The sequence below is a fragment of the Musca domestica genome, unplaced genomic scaffold (assembly GCF_030504385.1).
Source record: "Musca domestica strain aabys unplaced genomic scaffold, Musca_domestica.polishedcontigs.V.1.1 137, whole genome shotgun sequence".
NCBI lineage: Eukaryota > Metazoa > Arthropoda > Insecta > Diptera > Muscidae > Musca > Musca domestica.
This window is the reverse complement of record NW_026712187.1, coordinates 459,495-479,600: the sequence shown is the minus strand read 5'-3', so window position 1 is coordinate 479,600 and position 20,106 is coordinate 459,495. Positions and strand designations below refer to the sequence as shown.

At 37.5% G+C, this 20,106-nt stretch overlaps 1 protein-coding gene across 1 annotated transcript in view; it reads right to left on the bottom strand.

Annotated features, from left to right (window-relative positions):
* Positions 1-1,792: 1,792 nt before the first annotated feature.
* Positions 1,793-20,106, bottom strand: part of LOC131801001 (zinc finger protein hangover-like) — a 32,524-nt gene continuing 14,210 nt past the window's right edge. Inside the window, exons 2-8 of the mRNA XM_059118921.1 lie at positions 15,339-15,638; positions 10,935-11,081; positions 9,758-10,862; positions 7,705-8,133; positions 6,668-7,587; positions 6,033-6,599; positions 1,793-4,468 (exon numbers count right to left, since the gene is read on the bottom strand). Of these exons, the coding sequence (XP_058974904.1) occupies positions 2,993-4,468; positions 6,033-6,599; positions 6,668-7,587; positions 7,705-8,133; positions 9,758-10,862; positions 10,935-11,081; positions 15,339-15,638 (4,944 nt within the window). The 3' untranslated portion in view covers positions 1,793-2,992. The remainder of the gene's footprint in view (positions 4,469-6,032; positions 6,600-6,667; positions 7,588-7,704; positions 8,134-9,757; positions 10,863-10,934; positions 11,082-15,338; positions 15,639-20,106) is intronic.

The window sequence follows — 20,106 nt, the reverse complement described above, 5'->3', positions numbered from 1 at the left end:
TGGGGAAGATTTCATTTTAATCTGATATGGATAAATCGGCCCAGAATGTGATTCTATCAAAATGAACTGTGGGAGTATTTATTTTCCTTCTGTGTGTTACAGACAAATGTTCAAAGACATAATACCCTGCATCACAGCGTGGTGTCGGGTATAAAAATGGGTCACACAAGTCCAGCACCCATATAACAAACCGCCTGATTTAAGCTTTTTTGAGGTTTTTGGACATATTTTTCAATCGATTTCATTGCGTTTGTTTATGTTCCCAGTGGACGAAAAGGTATTTTGCAAGGACTCCATATAACGGTCCTCTTTCGATATTCAGCATTTTGATTATTTTAGCCACACTTTTCGAAGCTATGTTTAGAGTTCTCAATAGTTTCCACCTCAACTCAAATAAACTTACTTTTCTTATTACAAATAAGAAAGATGCACTTTCACTCTCGAGACGGAGGAAGAATTTGTGCCTATTGAGTACCCAGGATGTACACACGAATGCCTTTCGAAAAAATGCCGGAGGGCCAAACGGTAAAAAATGTAAATACAAAACGGACAAAACATTTCTGAATAGCAACCATTTAGGGGGAAAAGTCCTCATCGTCTCATATATAAAGACCTCCTGGTCTTCTATACAAAGACCAGAATAAGACCTCCTCGTCTTCTATTCGAAGACCTATTCGTCTTTTATTCGAAGACCTTCTGGCCTTCTATATCTCGTTGTCTTTTAAACGAAGACCTCCTGGTCCTCTATAAGAAGACTTTCGTGTCTTCTATACGAAGACCCCCTCCTCTATGAGAAATCCTCTTATTCTCCTGTGATAAGACCTTCGTGTCTTCTATGAGAAGATATTCTGTTATTCTATTCGAAGACCCCCTGGGTATATTCCGAAGACCTTCCGGTCTTCTATGCTAAGACCTTCGGGTCTCCTATGCTTAGACCTTCGGGTCTCTTATGAGAAGACCTTCGGGTCTCTTATGAGAAGACCTTCTGGTCTTCTATGAGAAGACCTTTTGGTCTTCTATGAGAAGACCTTCTGGTCTTCTATGAGAAGACCTTCTGGTCTTCTATACGAAGACCTCCTCAATTCTCCTATAAGAAAACACCCTGTCTTCTGTGAGAAGATCTTCTGCCCATCTATTCAAAGACCATACGAACCCTTCCTGGATTTTTTTACGAAGACCTTCCTGTCTTCTATGAGAAGACCTTCTGGTCTTCTATGAGAAAACCTCTGGTCTTCTATGAGAAGACCTTCTGGTCATCTTCTAAAGAGACAAATTTTTCAATTTTTTTAATTGTTTTTTTATCCGAGTGAATTTTTAAATTGTTTTTTATTCGAGAATTAGGCTCCTAATGCAGCATGGGCTAGTTTATATGCCAACCGTAATTGTTAGCTAATAATTATTGAGTGACAGAAAAGTCGGCAGACAATGGCTCGACCTTTAACCTACATGGACCCATGCCTTGATTGGTTGCTTATTATACCAAAAATTAAATCATATTCACCAACCATTTTTCGCATTAAACTTCGAAATCAGAGATTATATAGGAATACTTTTGCCGTAAAGGTTTTAAAAATTCCGAAATATTTAAAAATTAATTTTCATCTTACATATCTTCAAATTCCTTGAACCAACTGGTAATCCCTTTCTCCGCAGTATTATTCCCCGTTTTGGTTCACCCCTTCATTTTGAAATTAAAGAAACAACTTGCTTTTTTAATTTTTCTAACATATACAGCATTTGCTGTTGTTTTTTATTTGTGAAATTTCTATATAATTAGTATTTAAACGATGCATTTTGTTTTTCACATAGTTCATTGTCGTGTGTTTTTATTTTTTTGTTTTGTTTTTAATTTATAAATTTAGTGTATGGAGATAGCTTATAATCTAATTTGTATTTTTTTATTATTTATATTCTATTAGTTATAAATAATTGAATGTTTAAATATTTTTTGTTGTGACTACTTGCGTTGATTCGCCAACAGAATTGAAGAAGTTGTTATTAGTGTTCCAAACAAAAATCCATACTATATGGCAAATTTTGAAAGACGACCAACTTGAATTTGTTCTTTTGAATTAAAGACAAAGCATGATTGAAGAATTTAGTTGAATTGGGGGGAACCAATAATAAATCAAATCCTGAATTTTCAATTTTGATTCGGACTTCATTCGAAATGACCCCCAATAGGGGGTAATACAAAAAAAATTGAAGTAAAAATTCAAGTGTTGTTGTGTTAATGACTACATTATATAACTACATTGTATTAAAATTTATGGAAATTCAAAATGTATAGTAAATAAAATAAATATAAACATAGAAAAAAAACATACATTTTATGGATGTGGGTTAAGAAAGACGAAACATTTTCATGTTAAACATTCTTAAGCGAAAAGTAAAATATTATTTTTGTACAGTTAAACATTACACAAAGTTGAAGGGAAGAAGTGGCGTTTTAGTGTAAAACTTAACAAATAATAGTAAAACAAACACACACAAAAAAATAATAATTTTGTCAACATAAAACAACTATGGCAATTCATGTAAATAAATATAAAACGGTCAGAGGTAATTTACAAAAGAACAATACACTTGCATAAATTTTAAATGTATTTAATATCTAAATATTTTCACTTGTAATTGAAGTTTCAGTGGCTCGACAATGTTGTAACTCTGTTGTGCTGCCGGGCGACAACACAATTCTACATCTTAAATTAAAAGTATTTAATTTCTTTAATCAAAACGTTTCAGAGTATTTCTTTTATTGGCGAAATTCAATTAATTTTTTTTTCTGTTTCCAATTTTCATTTGGAATTTTCTGAAAATTCCATAGGAATTCATGTTGCAAAATTTGTGGAATTTTATTTGACAGATGGAATTGGAATTCCCATTTCTTTCCATTTTCCATTTTGCTTTGTGGCACACATTAACAAGTTAATAATTCTAAATATATTCTAAATTTACTTAAATATTTTTGTTGTACGACGACTCGTATGCTCTATGATGAGGAGACGGCCAAAACATCACTACTACTGCTGCGACTCTTGTTCGAGGATGAGGATGATTTGGAGGTCTTAATGCCGGTCAATGTCACCGAACCGGGTCCATTGAGGAAATGCATTTTTACATGTTTCTGCAGTTCGAGCTGGGTGTCGAAATACACTTGGCAGAGATCACAGGAGAAGCGGGATTTAACAACGGCATTGGCCACAACATTGTTGGGTTTACGGTTTTCCGTTGATGAGGCATCATCGTCATCATCAAACTCATCGCTGTCGTTGTCATCGTCATCCTCATCGTCGTCGTCATCATCATCTTCATCAACCTCGGAATAGTTTGCATTGGGCCGTGATTGTGGTTTTGGCTGTTGTGATGACAGTTGGGCGGCTGGGGGAGGGGCAGACTTTTGTCTTAGCGCTGCATGGTCGTCCTCATCCACTTCTTCATCGTCCACATCATCATCATCCTCATCATCATCATCGTCGTCTTCTTCATCATCATCCTCGTCATCATCATCTTCCTCGTCTTCGCCCAAATCGACTTCTTCATCTTCTTCGCCACCCACAGTCTGCTGGGCTCCCACAGCTAAATCATCAAATTCTCCTTCCAATATTTCTTCTTCCAACTCTTCTTCCTCTTCCTCTTCGTCGTCGTCATCATCATCTCCATAGCTCTGGTGTTGTTGATTTTGTCGTGTACTATTATTGTTTGACTCATGTTGCTGCTCACTGTCACCATCACCATCTTCATCGTTGTCGTATTGGTCCTTGGCACTGTCCCGAGAGTCATCCTCCATTTGAGCCATAGGTTTCTGTTGCAGACCAGGTAATTTAATTTTCTTAAATTCATGTATTTCTTGGGCGGATTCTTTATTCTGTTGTTCCTCGGAATTATCGTTGTTGTGTTGCTGTGGCTTCTGCTGTCCGGACTCATTATATTCTACTGGAACTATCACCTGTTCTTTCATGTGATTATGCAAATGATTGATAAGTTTCTCTTTGCGTGACACATAGGCACCACATAGATCACAACCCCATTGGAATGGTCCGAATGGTTTCATTACCCTCGCTTCTCCAACCTTGTGTTCAATCCATTCGGCTTTCGATTCAAATTTAACATTACATTTACGACACATATTCGGTGGATCACATTCGATTCTCGGTGGTTCGGGTAAGTTGCCAATTTCGTTTTTGTGCAGTTCGAAGAGATGGCGACGTAAATTATTATTGCTTATGAAGGTGGACGGACAGTATTGGCATTTAAGTTCTCGTTTGCGTTTCTGGGATCGGTTCAGGGCATGCGGCGCCGAAGAATTGATCGAATGACGGGGCACCAAACCCACCGCTTGTAATCCCAGTAGATGTGGATGGCTGTTCGATTTCAATTGGTTCTGTTGTTGGGATTTGCTGTGTGGCAGGCTGTTGTTGTTGTTGTTGTTGTGGACTTGATTCGCTGATAGATGATCGGCATCGTTCTGTGGGTGTGTGTTCGAAATGAAAACAGAGATGGAAGAGAGAGAGAGAAAAAGAAAACTAATATATGAAAACAAATCCTTTTTGAAATGGGTGCAACCCTTTTTGTGTTGCATCGAAGATTTCATAATTTTTGTGACTGGTGTGGAGGCAAAACACTTATCCAGAAAAGTATACTTTGTTTTGTTAGAAAATGTCCATTTGTTGATGCGCAGAATTTTGCTTGCATTGATTGTTTCGGAAGCACAATTTAGACGAATGAAAGATAACAAAAACAATGGTTAATCTTATCATTTACAAATTAATTTTGAAATTTTTGACATTATTTTTGAAAAATTTTAGGAGACGGGAAAAAGTTGGATTTAATTTTAACATTTAGATGGAGTTCTGAAAGTAAATATCTTAGCATGAAGGCAGTTTTTATTGAGAACTTCATTGCGCTGTTTTACTAGAAGCATTTAAACCCTGGAATCTTTTTAACTTCCTAAAGATTTTTCTTTTCGGCTCCTAAACTAATGATTATTCCACCATGTAATCGGGTGTTAATATAAAACCAGTAAGAAAAACTCAAAAGTCGGGCGGGGCTGACTATACAACACCCTACACCACTACGCATATTTAGTAGAGCTCCCGTATGAAAAAAGTTTATTTGAAGTTGGTGATATCACCTTTAGCTTTGGCTTTAAAGCAGTTACAGTTTAGTTTTAGAGGGAACTAATATCCAGGCATATCCAATTCTGAATCGATGTGTTCACTAAATTTGCCATTACTTGTCCAATAAACCAGAAATCGGATTAAGGATATATATGGGAGCTATATCCAAATCTTAACCAATCTCGATAAATTTGGCGATGAATTAGGTCGGATGTACCAAACCCAGGACTTTTGAACAGGTATTGGCCATTTGGTGCACAATTAACCCGAAATCGGTTGAAGATATATATGGGAGCTATATATTTAAATCTGAACCGATCTTGACAAAATCTGGCAGAGGTATTTCCAAGCTCTACAAGATATCTGGTACCAAACAACATTGTTTTCGAATGCATATTACGAATGTGAGAGACTTTAACACCAAATCGGATGAAATAAATATATGGGAACCAATTCCCTTCAAATTTGATGTACTTGCTTGTAGGCTGAATTCGGTCGGATGTACCAAAATTCAGGACTTTTGGACAGAAATTGGCCATTTGGTGAACAATTAACCCGAAATCAGTTGAATATATATATGTGGGAGCTATATCTAAATTTGTATCGATTCTCACCAATTTCAATAGGGTTCGTTCTTGGGCCAAACAAATATTATTAAACGTGACAAACTAAATCCAACTTTAACCAATAAAATTTGTGTGTTCTTTTTTTTTGAATTTCGCTTTATGCCAGCCTCAAAAAAGAGGCACGGCGGCAAATCGATAATTTTGAACAATTTTAATCCAAAACTGTTGCATTCCAAACATTTTTTTGCATTTAAAGGACATTTCTCTTACGCGTTGCACTTTCACTATGGTTTTCGTTTTTGTTTCAAAGCCTTCAAAGCCTCACTGCACAAGTCCAAAAGCTCACCTGTTTGTTATCACCTCTGAAATGCCATTTCCTATGTACTTTAAATGCTGTCATTTGTGTAAAGGTCTTTGAACACAAATCACACGCATACTCGCCATTATCGTTAACACGATCCATATAGAATTGATTGGGATCGGCTGGACCTGTATCGAACATGGCCGCAAGCGGATTATCTGTATAGAGTTCTTGTTCATGCATCTGAATGTGCTTGACAAAGAGTTCTTGATCGGTGAAACGGGCACCACAGATTGTACATGCAACCTCTGGTAGTTTGATTTTCATACTGCCAGCGGTGGCTTGTAAATTTGTGGAAATCGCATCAGTGTCGTGAGCATCACGGGAATGGTCATCATCGTCTTCGTCATCATCGCCAGTTTTGTGTTTGTATATGGCAGCAGCAGAAGATTGTGTTCCAGCGCCACCTGTTTCATTGTTGGCCGAAGTAATGGGCTTGCGATTACATGTCGGTATGTGATGATCCAACATTTGACTGTCGAAGAATACTTTTTTACACAAAACACATTCGGATGGTTCGGGAATTTGGGGATGTTTCTTGTAACGATGTACCTAAAAAAATACAGACAGCAATTAAATATCATATCCAAAACAAAAAAAAAAGAAACCAAGACACCTACCCAAAGACTTTTGCGTCCGCTATATACATTGCCACAATCCTTGCAGGAATAGTCATTGGAATCGAATTCATCGTGGGAATTAATGTGTATGGCCAATTTCTTATTAGTGTTGAAATTGGAGGGGCAATATTTACACTGATACCAATACAGGGGACCAGAACTTCCATCACCTCCACCGCCGCCCGCTCCTCCTGAAACACTAACAGGTGTAGATATACCCGACAAATCCGCGGCCGTAGCATCTGCACCACCACCACCACCAGTTCCACCAACCGATTCATCCATGTTATAATCATCACCATCATTTGACATTGTACGTTCCGCACCGCCCTGTTTCTTGTGAACATTGGCCAAATGATGTTGCAACTCAACATCGGTACGATATACAATTGAGCATATTTCACATTCATATTGTTTGATAATCATGTCGTCTTTCAACAAAGTATTGTGGATCTTAAACATGTGCACCTTGAGACCCTTTTCATAGGCAAATTCAGCATCGCACAGCTTACACTTGATAAACTGCACATTACGTATCTGATGATCATTTAACATATGATAACGATAGGATTTCTTTGAGGAGAAACGACGCTGACAAATGCGACAACGCATTCTACGGAATCGACGATCGGCCGCCTGTTCAAGGGATTTCTTTAAAATGGCCTGGGTTCCTCCTGATGATAATGTTGTGTGCATTAAACTATTACCACCACCCAATGATTTGGAGTTTGAGCTGAAGCTATTATTGGCTGCACTCTGATGCGAACGCATATGATTCGAGAGACCAATGTTATTGGCAAATACCGCATTGCAAATGGGGCATTCACGGGGACTGGCATTAGTTGGTGTTCCGCCATTTGAACCGGGGCCATCGAAACGCATTTTCTTTGAGGAATTTTCAAATTCGCCATCGTCATCAGCTGCAAAATGTAAGAAACAAAAAATATGTTTTAATATGAGATTTTTAATAATTGAAACTCAAACCTTATACCAAACAAAAATTGAAAATAAAAGAAAAAAATCAAGCCCACCCTTACCCAGTGTCCCACCATTTGTTATAGACATCAAATCCTTCATAACATAATCATAACGTCCGGTATATTGGCTATGGGAATTGCCTCCCGTTGATGATCCGCCATCGGTTGCAGCTTTGACAGCATCCGCATTGACAATATACTCAAATCCTGTGTGACGTGCCTTGTCCGCACCATGAGCACTAACCATATGTTCACGAAGATTCGATAATCTTGGATAACCTTGACCACATTTAACACACTTATATGTTTGTGGCAATTGATCAGGATGTTTGGATTCCATGTGCCGCAACACATTATTATAGTTATTGTATTGTTGACCACATATCGGACATGCCTGGGGCATACGTGAAAAATATTGAGCTCTCGGTTGGCTTGTATTTACAAGATTTACATTAAAACTGTTACGGGATTCATCGGTGGATGAGGCACCTGAAAGAAAATGGAATAAAATTAAAATTAGAATGAAGTTTAAGTGCAATGTAAATATCAAATGATCCGCACCTAAATGTGAACTATCAGACCTGTTGAAACATTACTAACATTGAACATTACTAGCATTGAATGTACCTTTAACGATTTTGATCAATTGCCAAATAAATCTATATTTAAACCAGTGAGGAAAATCGAAAGTCGGGCGGGCCGAATATATGATGCCCTACACCACTCCCGTAAGAAAAGAATTTATTTGAAGGAGATCATACCACCTTTCAACATTTGCTTTAGAGCAGTTATAGTTTGCTTTCAGAGGGAGCTAATATATGGGAGGCATATCCAGTTTTGAATCGATTTTCACTAAATTTGACGGAGACATTTTAATCTCTTATTCCAAACAACATTGGTATAGAGTGTATGATATCATTTCGAGAAAGATTTTATTAAAAAAAAAAAAAAAAAAAAAATATATATATATATATATATATATATATATATATATATATATATATATATATATTTATATATATATATATATATATATATATATATATATATATTTTTTTTTTTTTTTTTTTTTTAATAAAATCTATATATATATATATATCGGAGCACTCCATTTGGGCTGATATTAGCCATTATTTGCACAATTAACCTGAAATCGGATTAAGGATATATATGGTAGCTATATCCAAATCTTAGGCGATCTCGATAAAATTTGACAGAGGTATTTCCGAGCTCTATACGATATTTGGTACCAAAGATCATTGTAGTGGAATGCATATTACGCTTGTGAGGGACTTTAAACCCCAAATCGGATAAAACATATATATGGGAACTATAGCTATATCTGAACCGATTTACACCATATTTGAAGTACTTGCTTCTATACTGAATTCGGTGGGATGTACCAAAATGCAGGTCATTTGGACTTATATTGGCCGCTTGGTGCACAATTAACCTGAAATCGGATTAAGGATATATATGGTAGCTATATCCAAATCTTAGGCGATCTCGATAAAATTTGACAGAGGTATTTCCGAGCTCTATACGATATTTGGTACCAAAGATCATTGTAGTGGAATGCATATTACGCTTGTGAGGGACTTTAAACCCCAAATCGGATAAAACATATATATGGGAACTATAGCTATATCTGAAACGATTTTCTCCAAATTTGATGTTGACTGAATTCGGTGAGATGTACCAAAATGCAGGTCATTTAGACGTATATTGGCCATGTGGCGCCCAATTAACCCGAAATAGGTTGAAGATACATGGAAGCTATAGCTAAATCTGATCCGATTATCACCTATTTCAATAGGGCTCCTTCTTGGGCCAAACAAAAATTGTTTGGAAAATTTCATCTCAATCGGATAATAAATGCGACGTGTATTTTGTTTACAAAAATACTGGGACGGACGGATGAACAGACGGACTGACATGTATAAATCGATTCTATGAAGATCCCCAAAAGTAAGTATGGGACTATCTCGCTTTCTTCTCCTTGATACAAACAAATGCATAAAGACATAATACCCACTAGGGTGTAAAGGTGTAGGGTATAAAAAAAACCTTCTATTAACAACCTCCTATTAACGAATTAACACCCAAAACTTACCACCAACTCCTCCCACATTCGATGATTTCCCCGGTGAGTTGTCCGCATTGCCCAAACCAAATGGTGTTGATTCGCCAAAGTTTGTCATATGCTTATCCTGAACATGTTCCATAAATTTCTGTTGCGTTTCATGTTTAGTATCGCATGTAACGCAGCGTAACGTAACAATACAATCCATATTATTATAATGACGTTTACGTTCGGCCGGATCTTCAATATCAATGCCACAAAAACTACACTGTGTGGTGTTGATATCTTTACGCTGGGCATCGGCATGTTCATCATAGACATGAGTACGAAATTCCAACTTCAAACGGAATGTTTTCGGGCACAAACGACACTCGTACATTTTGTTCACCAGCAATTCTTTGGCTCGCAATTTTTCCGGGGCCGCTGCAACTGTGGCACTAACGGCCGCTGCAAAATTGGCATTCTTCGACATGAGGCTGTGCAGAACCCTGTGCAGATTTATGCAATTGCGCTTCTTTAAATGCGATATAAACAATGCCTTGGAATCGTTCAATTTCAGGCAGTTGAAGCAACAGTTCCGTGGCAATGTAAGGTACTTTTTACGCATGTGAGCCATAAAGTTTTTGTAGGTGGTGTAGAAGCGATTGCAGCAACGACAAGTCATTGCATGATATTGGCGTATAAATTCATCATTTTGTTGCAGAAAAACAATCTTTTCATCTGTCAACAAATGCTGATATTTTTCTGGATTGTCATAATCATAGCCAACCTCGCAGGAATTATTGAAAGCGGTAACCACCTCGTGGCGGTATTTTTGTTGTGTTATAACACCACTACTTGTCAATTTACATGCATCAGCCGCGACAGCCGCAGCCACGGCCCTTTGCAGTTCCAATGAGGCATTTAATGCTGCCGTTTGCTTATTCAGTGTGGTGTCATTCTCTTCCAGAGTATCAAACAAATGTGGATGTAAGTTCTTCTCATGCCTTCTGGCATTAGCCCGGGTGGAGAATTTCAAATTGCAAGCACGACAGGCGGCTTCTTTGGTACTCATGCGAATAACAGTGCCAGCTGGTAAAGGTGCAATATCAACAGGTGGTCTTATATTATCATAATCATAGGCCGATGAAGAATCCTGTTCAAAGAGAGGATATTATTAAATTGGAACTATGCAATCGGTTTTAGCTTTTGCTCTTTATTTTCATACCATAATGGGTTCTTCACCTTCGTCGGCTGTACGCTCTAAAAACATGGTTGGATCAACCATCTCATCGGATTCATCGTTATGTTTTGCATTATTGTAATCATCTTCTGCATCCATTGGTTCATCCTTGATTTGTACCGCAGGTAGAGGCTGAAACGATAGACAAGAAAAACATATTTCAATATTAAAGCAAATTTTTGAGTTAAAATCATTGATTTTGTTTAAAATATTTATGAAATAGTATCCGGTTTATTTACGCGAGGATTTCTATAATTCAGCGCCAAAAAGTATGCAAAGTTTTTCGAAGCACATTTTACAAAAGGAGAATAATTTGTTAAATATGATTTTCAGAGGCCAGCAACCAATTTACCAATTATCAAAAAGGGTTGGGGAAATAATTAATATCAATGAGGTCGGAATTTTGTGATAAAAGCGATCGTTTTTATAATGACACTTTTATACCACCGATATTCTATAAATATTAAGGTGTGATAGTAGGATAGGATAGTATGAATAAAATATGATCCAATCGTATATTCGGCTTTCGAGAACAAAACTTGCAAACCAATGAACGTGTTTACTTTGTTGATATTGGGTCTGATATTATCATCTGCCAATGCAAAATGTTACTTTAACGTTTTCAAGAGTGACAACTTAGAGAATTATTCCACTTGCTTAGCTACATCGGTAATGCAGCGATCAGTTTTTGTACCACCAAGTCATTAGTGCCTGTTCTAAATCTCGCAATAGGATTCTATGCGAATATAGGAATCTGACTAGCTTTGGTGTTAGACTAAGAGTTGTATTATCCTAGACCAAGGGCTTTAAAAATAATGGGTCCGGATTGCGTCTAAAACACGGCCTTGTGGACTTTTGTTTGAAAAAGTATAATCATGATCGGTGAAAACACTTCTGTTGAGATTAGAAATCGATTACGAATCGTTAAGATCACGGAATTGGAAAAAAACTGTTACTAGTAAGACAAGAAATACCACTCTTTTGTGGACATTAACCCTAATCTCCCTAACGAAATTTGACCTTAAACATTAAGTGAACAGGCCACAACAAGTAGGCTAAGGCGGTAATATGGGGAAGAATTCTCTGAAACGATTATATGCTCTATACTGTTCATCAAAAAAACTTTTCTTTCCTCCTTATTTGAGGCGGAATCAAGACTTATTCTTCAATTAGCAAAAGGCGTCCTGCGACAAAGATCAGTAAACGATTGGACCCACTCTTATCAGTTTACTTTTGTCGTAAGCTAGTCGGACACATTCTTATCAGTTTACTTTTGTAGTGAAGAAGTTTGCAAAGAATTTCATGTAAATCGACATGTTACAATGCAGAATCCCCCCAAAAAAATATCCCATCGATAATGACTTCAGAAAAGACAATAATCTAATCAAAATATCCAAAAATAAGAACTTCCGGAGTCGAAGAAGGCTAAAGGGAAGGGATAATTTTGTGTTGACTTCATTGAGCTTTGTTGGGTTCCACATTGCTACAACATTGATGAGACGTTCAAACCAACGATAATCTTTTATATCGTCTGTTCGTCGCCCTTCACCGATGATGATGGTAGGAGATGGCACTGAGGAAACCGGGTGCAGACCATTTGGACAGCAATATCGAGTAGAATAAACTGTTCACTTCCATCAATGAGTAGGTCAGACATAAGAGTAGCGGTACGCATACTGAGTGACAACTGCCTTATTAATTATCTATCCTCAAAATAGGATAACATTGGCTAACATTGACATTGACCATTGGTAGAGAAGATTGAACACCTACTCTACTGCAGATGTCACAATTTATCAAACCAGAGATGGGCGATAGAAATGCTAAGATTCTTCTTAGGTGCCTTTATATTTATAGGTTAGCTAAAAGCATCTCGTGGTTTGGCAGACCAACCCGTTAAAAAAAAAACCTCTCAGAACCTTTATTTTATTTCTATATCTTCCCTCTACCCTATCACTAATTATTCTTCCTAGGATCAAGACAAGGGACTAATGGTCTCGAAGTGTAGCAGGTGGTACCGACTCCTGCCTAGCTGCGCATCCTTAAACCAAACCAAGTAATAACTCGGATATAATTTGCCTTATGCCTTTTATCATTTAAAGGCTTGCTAAAAGCATCTCCTGGTTAGGCAGACCAACGCGCTAAAATACCCCTAACAACCTTTATTTTTACTTATATTTCTTCCCTCCATCCTATCACTAATTCTTCTTCCTAGGATCAACTCAAGAGGCCAATGGTCTCGAAGTTTAGCAGGTACCGACTCATGCGTTGCTACGCATCCCCAAACAAAGGCAAGTAATAGCTTGGATATAATTTGCAAAGAGTGATGTGAATGTCTGTATTCACCAAATTCTGATCCCAAAAGCTTTAAATGCAATCCTCCTAACTGTCGGACTAGAACATCTCAAAAGCGCTTTAAGAAATCTATAAATGCCAAGGAAAATATCGACAATACTCTCATTGTGAATGTCTCTATTCACCGAGCCCTTCTCCCAAATGCTTTAAATGGTATTCTCTGTACTGAAGAAGTCTTTAAATGCCAGGGAACATACAGGATCTCTGGACCACTATGGCCGGACAATTCTCTCTTTGGATTTTTACACATTTTATGGAGACATTAAGAATGTAAGGGCATCACACTCAAAGAAAATATTATATGTTTGGCGTTTCAGTTCTATAGTGGCGCAGAAAGGTATCATCTCCCAGAACTACGTATGCATTGTAAAGTGTAGTGAGGAAGACGGTAAATAGCCATTAATTATAAATTAACAAATTAGATTGACTTCCACATTTTAACAAAGAACGCATAAGACCCAGGCATTTTAATTTCGTTCTCAATAATATTTGAAGTATTTTCACATTAAAAAAATGACCAAAATGGAAAAGGTCTCGCCGTTATTGTGTGGCATAGGCTTTGAATATCCAATGATTGAAGAGAAATACTTTACTAGATGCTAGAACAGTGTTGGCTAGTTTGTTCGGGATACCATAGTATTTTGTTATTGCAAAATGGTCAGGCTCAATCCCTTTATTGTTGTTTTTATAAAAACAACGTTTGTTTATTAGTGGACAGCGTCACTTGGGTAAAAAAAGTTTTTTTTTTTTAACTCCTGGGGAGAATACCCCAGACAAAAAACAAGGCAACTGATGAGGATTAGTGTCTCTTTCCGAAACCTTAAAACCTATGTTTATGTTGTTGTTGCAATCTAAGCAGTAATGTAAAAAACGGAACGGATCAAATCTATAAATTTATAATTGTTACACGACCTCGGAAAATCACATTTCAATAATGGATGTATAGAAATTTCTACACTCCACTCCATGGGGATTTTTGAAAAATGCAATTTCAAGATATCTCTCAAATGGAAAATGTGCTTTAAAGCAAAACTAAGCAACGATATTTCAATTTTGGGAAAACAATTATTAATTTTGAATTTCTTCGTCTTTTGGTAAAATAATACCAAACGCTACATCCATCCAAACATATAGCCAAAGTTGATTTTTGACGTTTTTGTAAAATTTCAGTACATTGCATTGCTAGATTTCAGAAAATGGAAACATAATAAAATAATAATTAAAATTATGTTTTTTTGTTTTTGGTTTTTGTACGCCATGATACCCTATGTACGATACTTTTACATTATAGGAGTATCGTCTAAACAAACGTAATTGTTGGACAGCGCTTGAACAAGCAGCAGATGCCGATGCTGACGACGATGTTGCCGCCGATGTCCCCCCAGCAATCAAACAATCAACATCCAAACCAAGACCAACAGTGGACGTTATGGATGTAACGTCACTAGCGATAGAAGCGAGTGGGCTTGTACTGGAACAAGTAGCAGAAGTAGCCGATATATTGGATGCCGAGCATGAAGTGACGGTGGCAGTGACGGCCGTGGCAACAGCAGTAGGTATTGACAATGACGAAGAGGGTGGTGCTGCCGGCATTACAAAGGACTGTTGCTGCTGCTGCTGTTGTTGCCGTCCATGCTTTTTGCTGCCATATTTGGTTTGCTTCATTTTACTACTACCGCCGCTGCTACAATGCGACGAAGCCACTAAAGGACTAGTAGTAGTAGTAGTAGTGGAATGCATTTGTTTCTGCGCGAATTGGGAACGATGCAAATTTGTCGTATCAACTTTTCGCTGAGAAGAATGTTTGTGCCTAGTGTAACGACGTTTTGTTAGCAATGGCTTAATTGTAGCAGCGGCCGCTGTTGCTGCTGTAGCGGTAATAGTAGCAGCAGCAACCTCTGCTGGATGATCTGGATGTTTGATTTTTGGGGACGTAGTGGTTAATAGCGGTAATGGTGATTGAGCTTGTAGCGAATGCTTAGCTTGAGAAGTTGGATCTTTTTGTGACACCATTTGTTGGTGTTTTTGACTCACATAGACTGTTAATGATTTGCGTTTTTTCAATGTTGATATTCCCTCCAATATGGAGGAGGCCAGTGATTGTTCATCTTTTTGCTGCTGATCTTCACTGTGATTATCTGATATTGCTGTTGTTGTGTGTTGTGATTGTTGTTCAGCGTTGGATTTTGTTTTTTGCGGTGACGATGATCCATCTAGCCAGGAACGTTGTTTATTTTGTGCTGATAAACAACGATTTTTGAATGATTGCCAGGAATTTAAGTAACTGATGCAGGCATGACAGATGCGTAACGATAGATTATCCGTTGATGATATCTGAAAAAAAAGGAGGAGATAATTGATTAGTATTTTCAAAAAGCGGCTAGATTTGAAAATAACTTAATTGTAATAAAAAATTAAAACTACAAACTTTTACAACATAGTGGTAAAGGTATTATGTTCTGGTGCATTTGTTTGTAATATGGAGAAGAGAGCGAGATAGACCCATAGTTACTTTTGAGGATATTCATAGAATCACTTTCTGGGTCAATTTATGCATGTCAGTCCGTCTGTCCGTCCGTCCGTCCATGTATTTTTGTTAACAAAATGCAGGTCGGATTTATTATCCGATTGGAATGAAATTTCGCAAACAATATTTTTTTGGCCCAATATTGAAATTGGTGATTATCGGATCAGATTTGTATATAGCTCCCATGCATATTTTCAACCGACTTCGGGTTAGTTGTGCACCATATGGCCAATATCAGTTCAAATGACCTGAATTTTGACACATCCGATCGTATTCAGTCTATAAGCAAGAACATCAGATTTGGTGAGATATCCCACATATATGTTTCATCCGATTTGGTGTTTAAGTCCCTCACATTCGTAATATAAATTCGACAGCAATGATATTTGGTGCCCGATATCTCATAGAGCTCGGAAATGCCTCTACCAAATTTTATCAAGATAGGTTCAGATTTGGATATAGCTCCCATATATCTTCAACCGATTTCGGGTTAATTGTGCACCAAATGGCCAACATCTGTCCAAAAGTCCTGGGTTTTGGTACATCCGACCGAATTCGGATTAGAAGCAAGTACATCAAATTTGGAGAAAATTGATTCAGATATAGCTATAGCTCCCTAATATATGTTTCATCCGATTTGGTGTTTAGGTCCCTCACATTCGTAATATGCATTCGACAACAATAATATTTGGTACCAGATATCCTATAGAGCTCGGAAATACCATTGCCAAATTTTATCTTGAACGGCTAAGATTTGTAAAGAGCTCCAATAAATATCCTTAATCCGATTTCAGGTTTATTTTACAAATAATGGCTAATATCGGCCCAAATGGAGTGAAATTTCGGGACGTACGTTTACATTTGGTAGAATTCAGCTCCGATATATATTTTTAAAATAATCCTTCTCGAAGTGATATAAGGCACTCTAAAGCAATGTTATTTGGTATAAAAGATTAAAATGTCAAATTTAGTGAAAATCGATTCTGAATTGGATATGCCTCCCATATATTACTTCCCTCTGAAACCAAACTAAAACTGCTCTAAAGCCAAATGTTGGTAGGTGGTATGATCTACTTCAAATATGGTGGTATGATCTACTTCAAAATTGGTTTGGAACGGGAGGTCTACTAATTATGAATAGTGGTATAGGGTTTCATAGCTCCGACCGACTTTTGACTTTTCCTTTCTGGTTGGTAGTTGAATTTCTTGATGAAACATAACTTTTAAAAAATTTTATGCCCCAACATTTAGTTTGTCTTGAATTGTCTTTAAAGACTTGCTATTGAAAATGTTTATGGAATATACTATTAAAGCATTTACAGCTATTCCAACGATATATCGTGTATGTAGTTGACAATAGTTATATGCAAAGCTAATAAGGAAAATATGTAATCTACATCATCAAACAATCAGTCCCCCCCACACTTTTCTCAATAACAACAGGACTCCTTTTGATTTTATATTGTTTTCTTTGTATCACATTAAAATTCATCTCCTCCCCACACTCTACTCTCCTCTCTATTCCATTCTAGCTTGAGGTTCCCCTTTCCAATCATAGAACCGTATACCGTTTTGAAATGGTATAATGATGTACAAAATTATTCCAAGATAATTTTGCCAGTTACTACTTAAATGTCTTCCAATAATTAGTCAAGCACATACAACATCCAAGTCCTGTTTGTAATTACAAATGAATGCCATTGACCTCTTGCAATGTACAAGTGTGCCTGTATGTGTGTGGTTTCCTTTGATTATTGGTGTGCCTGTATGTGGCAGTGTGTGCGTCAGTGTGTGTGTATGGAGAATAATATTAAATAAAATTTGCACATGAGATGTATACACAAAACATGTACCTTTCTGATATGTTCACATTGGTACATGTGTAGGAAAATCTATGCAACCAGCTGGGTACACAATACAACTTTTGGACAGCAATGCATAAAGGGATAAGTGGAGGCAATTCGAGTGATTTTGAATTGAATTAATAAAATCATATCTCATCCAAACCAAATGTCAAAATTTTGCGGAGAATTGTGTCTTCTTTTTCTAAAAAGGTAGGTTGGGAATTTTCTTGCTCTGAAAAACTTCTTTCAAAGCGATACTAAAAATTTCCTATAGAAAAAACTCGGTCTAATTTCATGAGCTCTCGGCTATGCCGTAGGCCATACTGTGGCATTTGTTTGTGACATGCATAAGGAAACGAGATGGGCTAAACTTTGTATATCTCATATATTTGGCCCAAGAACGAACTTTATTGAAAATGATAGTTTGTTCTGAGTCGGATGTAGCTCCCATATATACCTCCGTCCGATTTCGTCCGTTTGGAGTATGGGTGGAAATATGAAAGAGAGACTATATACAAGTAAAAACAACGCTTTGGTTAGGTGTTGTAGTAGGGTGGTTTGTCTAGGCAGGAAACATTTCGAAGATAATGGGATCCAAGAAGAATGTTGTAGCTTCCATCCTTAGTTCTTGTTTCATAACAAGGAACATCTGCAAAGTAGGTGTTCAATCGCCCCAACCTCTTCTTCTTCTAACAGCTTCACATGGTTTATTTTATTTCTGCTAACCCGGTTTTAGATCCAGACTCAAAAATTCGGCTACTTTCGGGGGCTGAAGCTAAGGATCTTCGGCAGTGAGTGCGATAGGTTTGGTAGGGTAATTAAAGAGTTCTTCAGGGTGGCCATTGAGGAGGGAATTCAATCTGTAAATACTGCTATCCGACGGCAGCGGCTACGTACATGATCTAGAGAGGGAGGTTCAAGACTTTAAGAGAGAACCTCTAGATCAAGATCTTGATAGGCAGGTTTGAGTGGCATTCTTACTGATGCCGCCGCAGATCCCATCAGCTATTACCCAATGAATGCCGTACTCGGAGTCCACCCTCCAACCATTGGAGATGAAGAACGTCAGCAGCCTATACAAATCAGTGTAGTTTTGGCGCAATTACGATCAAGATGGCGCAATCGTCTCAATTCGTATTAGGCACGAATTGACGAAGATGTGCGCGACGTCTCCCATCGTGTGATACAGTCATGCACAATACGCTGCACCTCTTTAATTTCAGCGCCAAGCCTAACCAACTTAATCCATTAAGGTAGCCGATTTTTTGAACCTGAAGCTCGATCCAGAATAGCAGAATCCAAACATATGCATGTACTACTGCTACAACAACAACCGCGGAGCAACCCAAAACAACAAAATCCCAGTTTCGGACAGAGGGTCAGATATCTGATACTTTTCATCCGTTTTCCCATTGCCATCACCTGAAGTAACGTAATTGCTTTTAGGATCTCCTGGCTAGTTACATATATGGTCACTGGTCATGTTCTGGTGCCTTCTTCCATCTTGGAGTCGTATGTGTAAATAACTTTTAAGTAGTATTACGTTTGCATAATGGATGCTGGTGAACCAAGTCTGAATAGAATCAGATGTTAATTTCGCGTTTTATGAGCTTAATGGGTACTCAACATTTTGACCCTTTGTGGGGGATGCACCAAAAGGAGTGAACCGATCTCTACCATCTTTATAACAGATCTATTGTTGATAGTAATATTGAGATTTGCCAAGTCGTAATGGAATGGGAAGTTATTTTCGTATTTTCTGAGCTTCATGGATATTCAAAATTTGGACCCTTTGTGGGGGAGGTACCAGAAGGAGTTGACCGATATATTCCATCTTTACAGCAGACCTTGGGTTGGTAAAATTATTGCGATTTGTGTAATTTGAAGACAATCGGACACATACATCACATTTTATAAGATTTATTATTATTCAACAATTTGACCCTTTGTGGGGGAGGTACTTGATGGAGTGGACCAATATTGTCCATTTTCACAACTGTCCTAGCACCGATGCAAATATTAGGAGCAAAACCGGAGTATGTTTTCTTTTTCTGTGTAGTTAATAACTTTCTTTGAAAATATTGACATTTTGTGTGGGAGGTACCAGAAGGAGTCTACCGATATTGCCCATCTCCGAACTGGATCTAAGTTTGATAATAATATTACGATGTACCAAATTTGGATCAAATCGGATATTCCCTTCGAGAGTTATTGTACGCACTAACCATCCAGACAGACAGAGAAACGGACATCGCTAGATCGACTCCAAATGTCCTGAAACAGATTTGATTTAAAGAGACCTAGGGTCTAGAACCGTTATTTCGGATATTCCCTTCGAGAGTTATTGTACGCACTAACCATCCAGACAGACAGAGAAACGGACATCGCTATATCGACTCCAAATTTCCTGAAACAGATTTGGTTTAAAGAA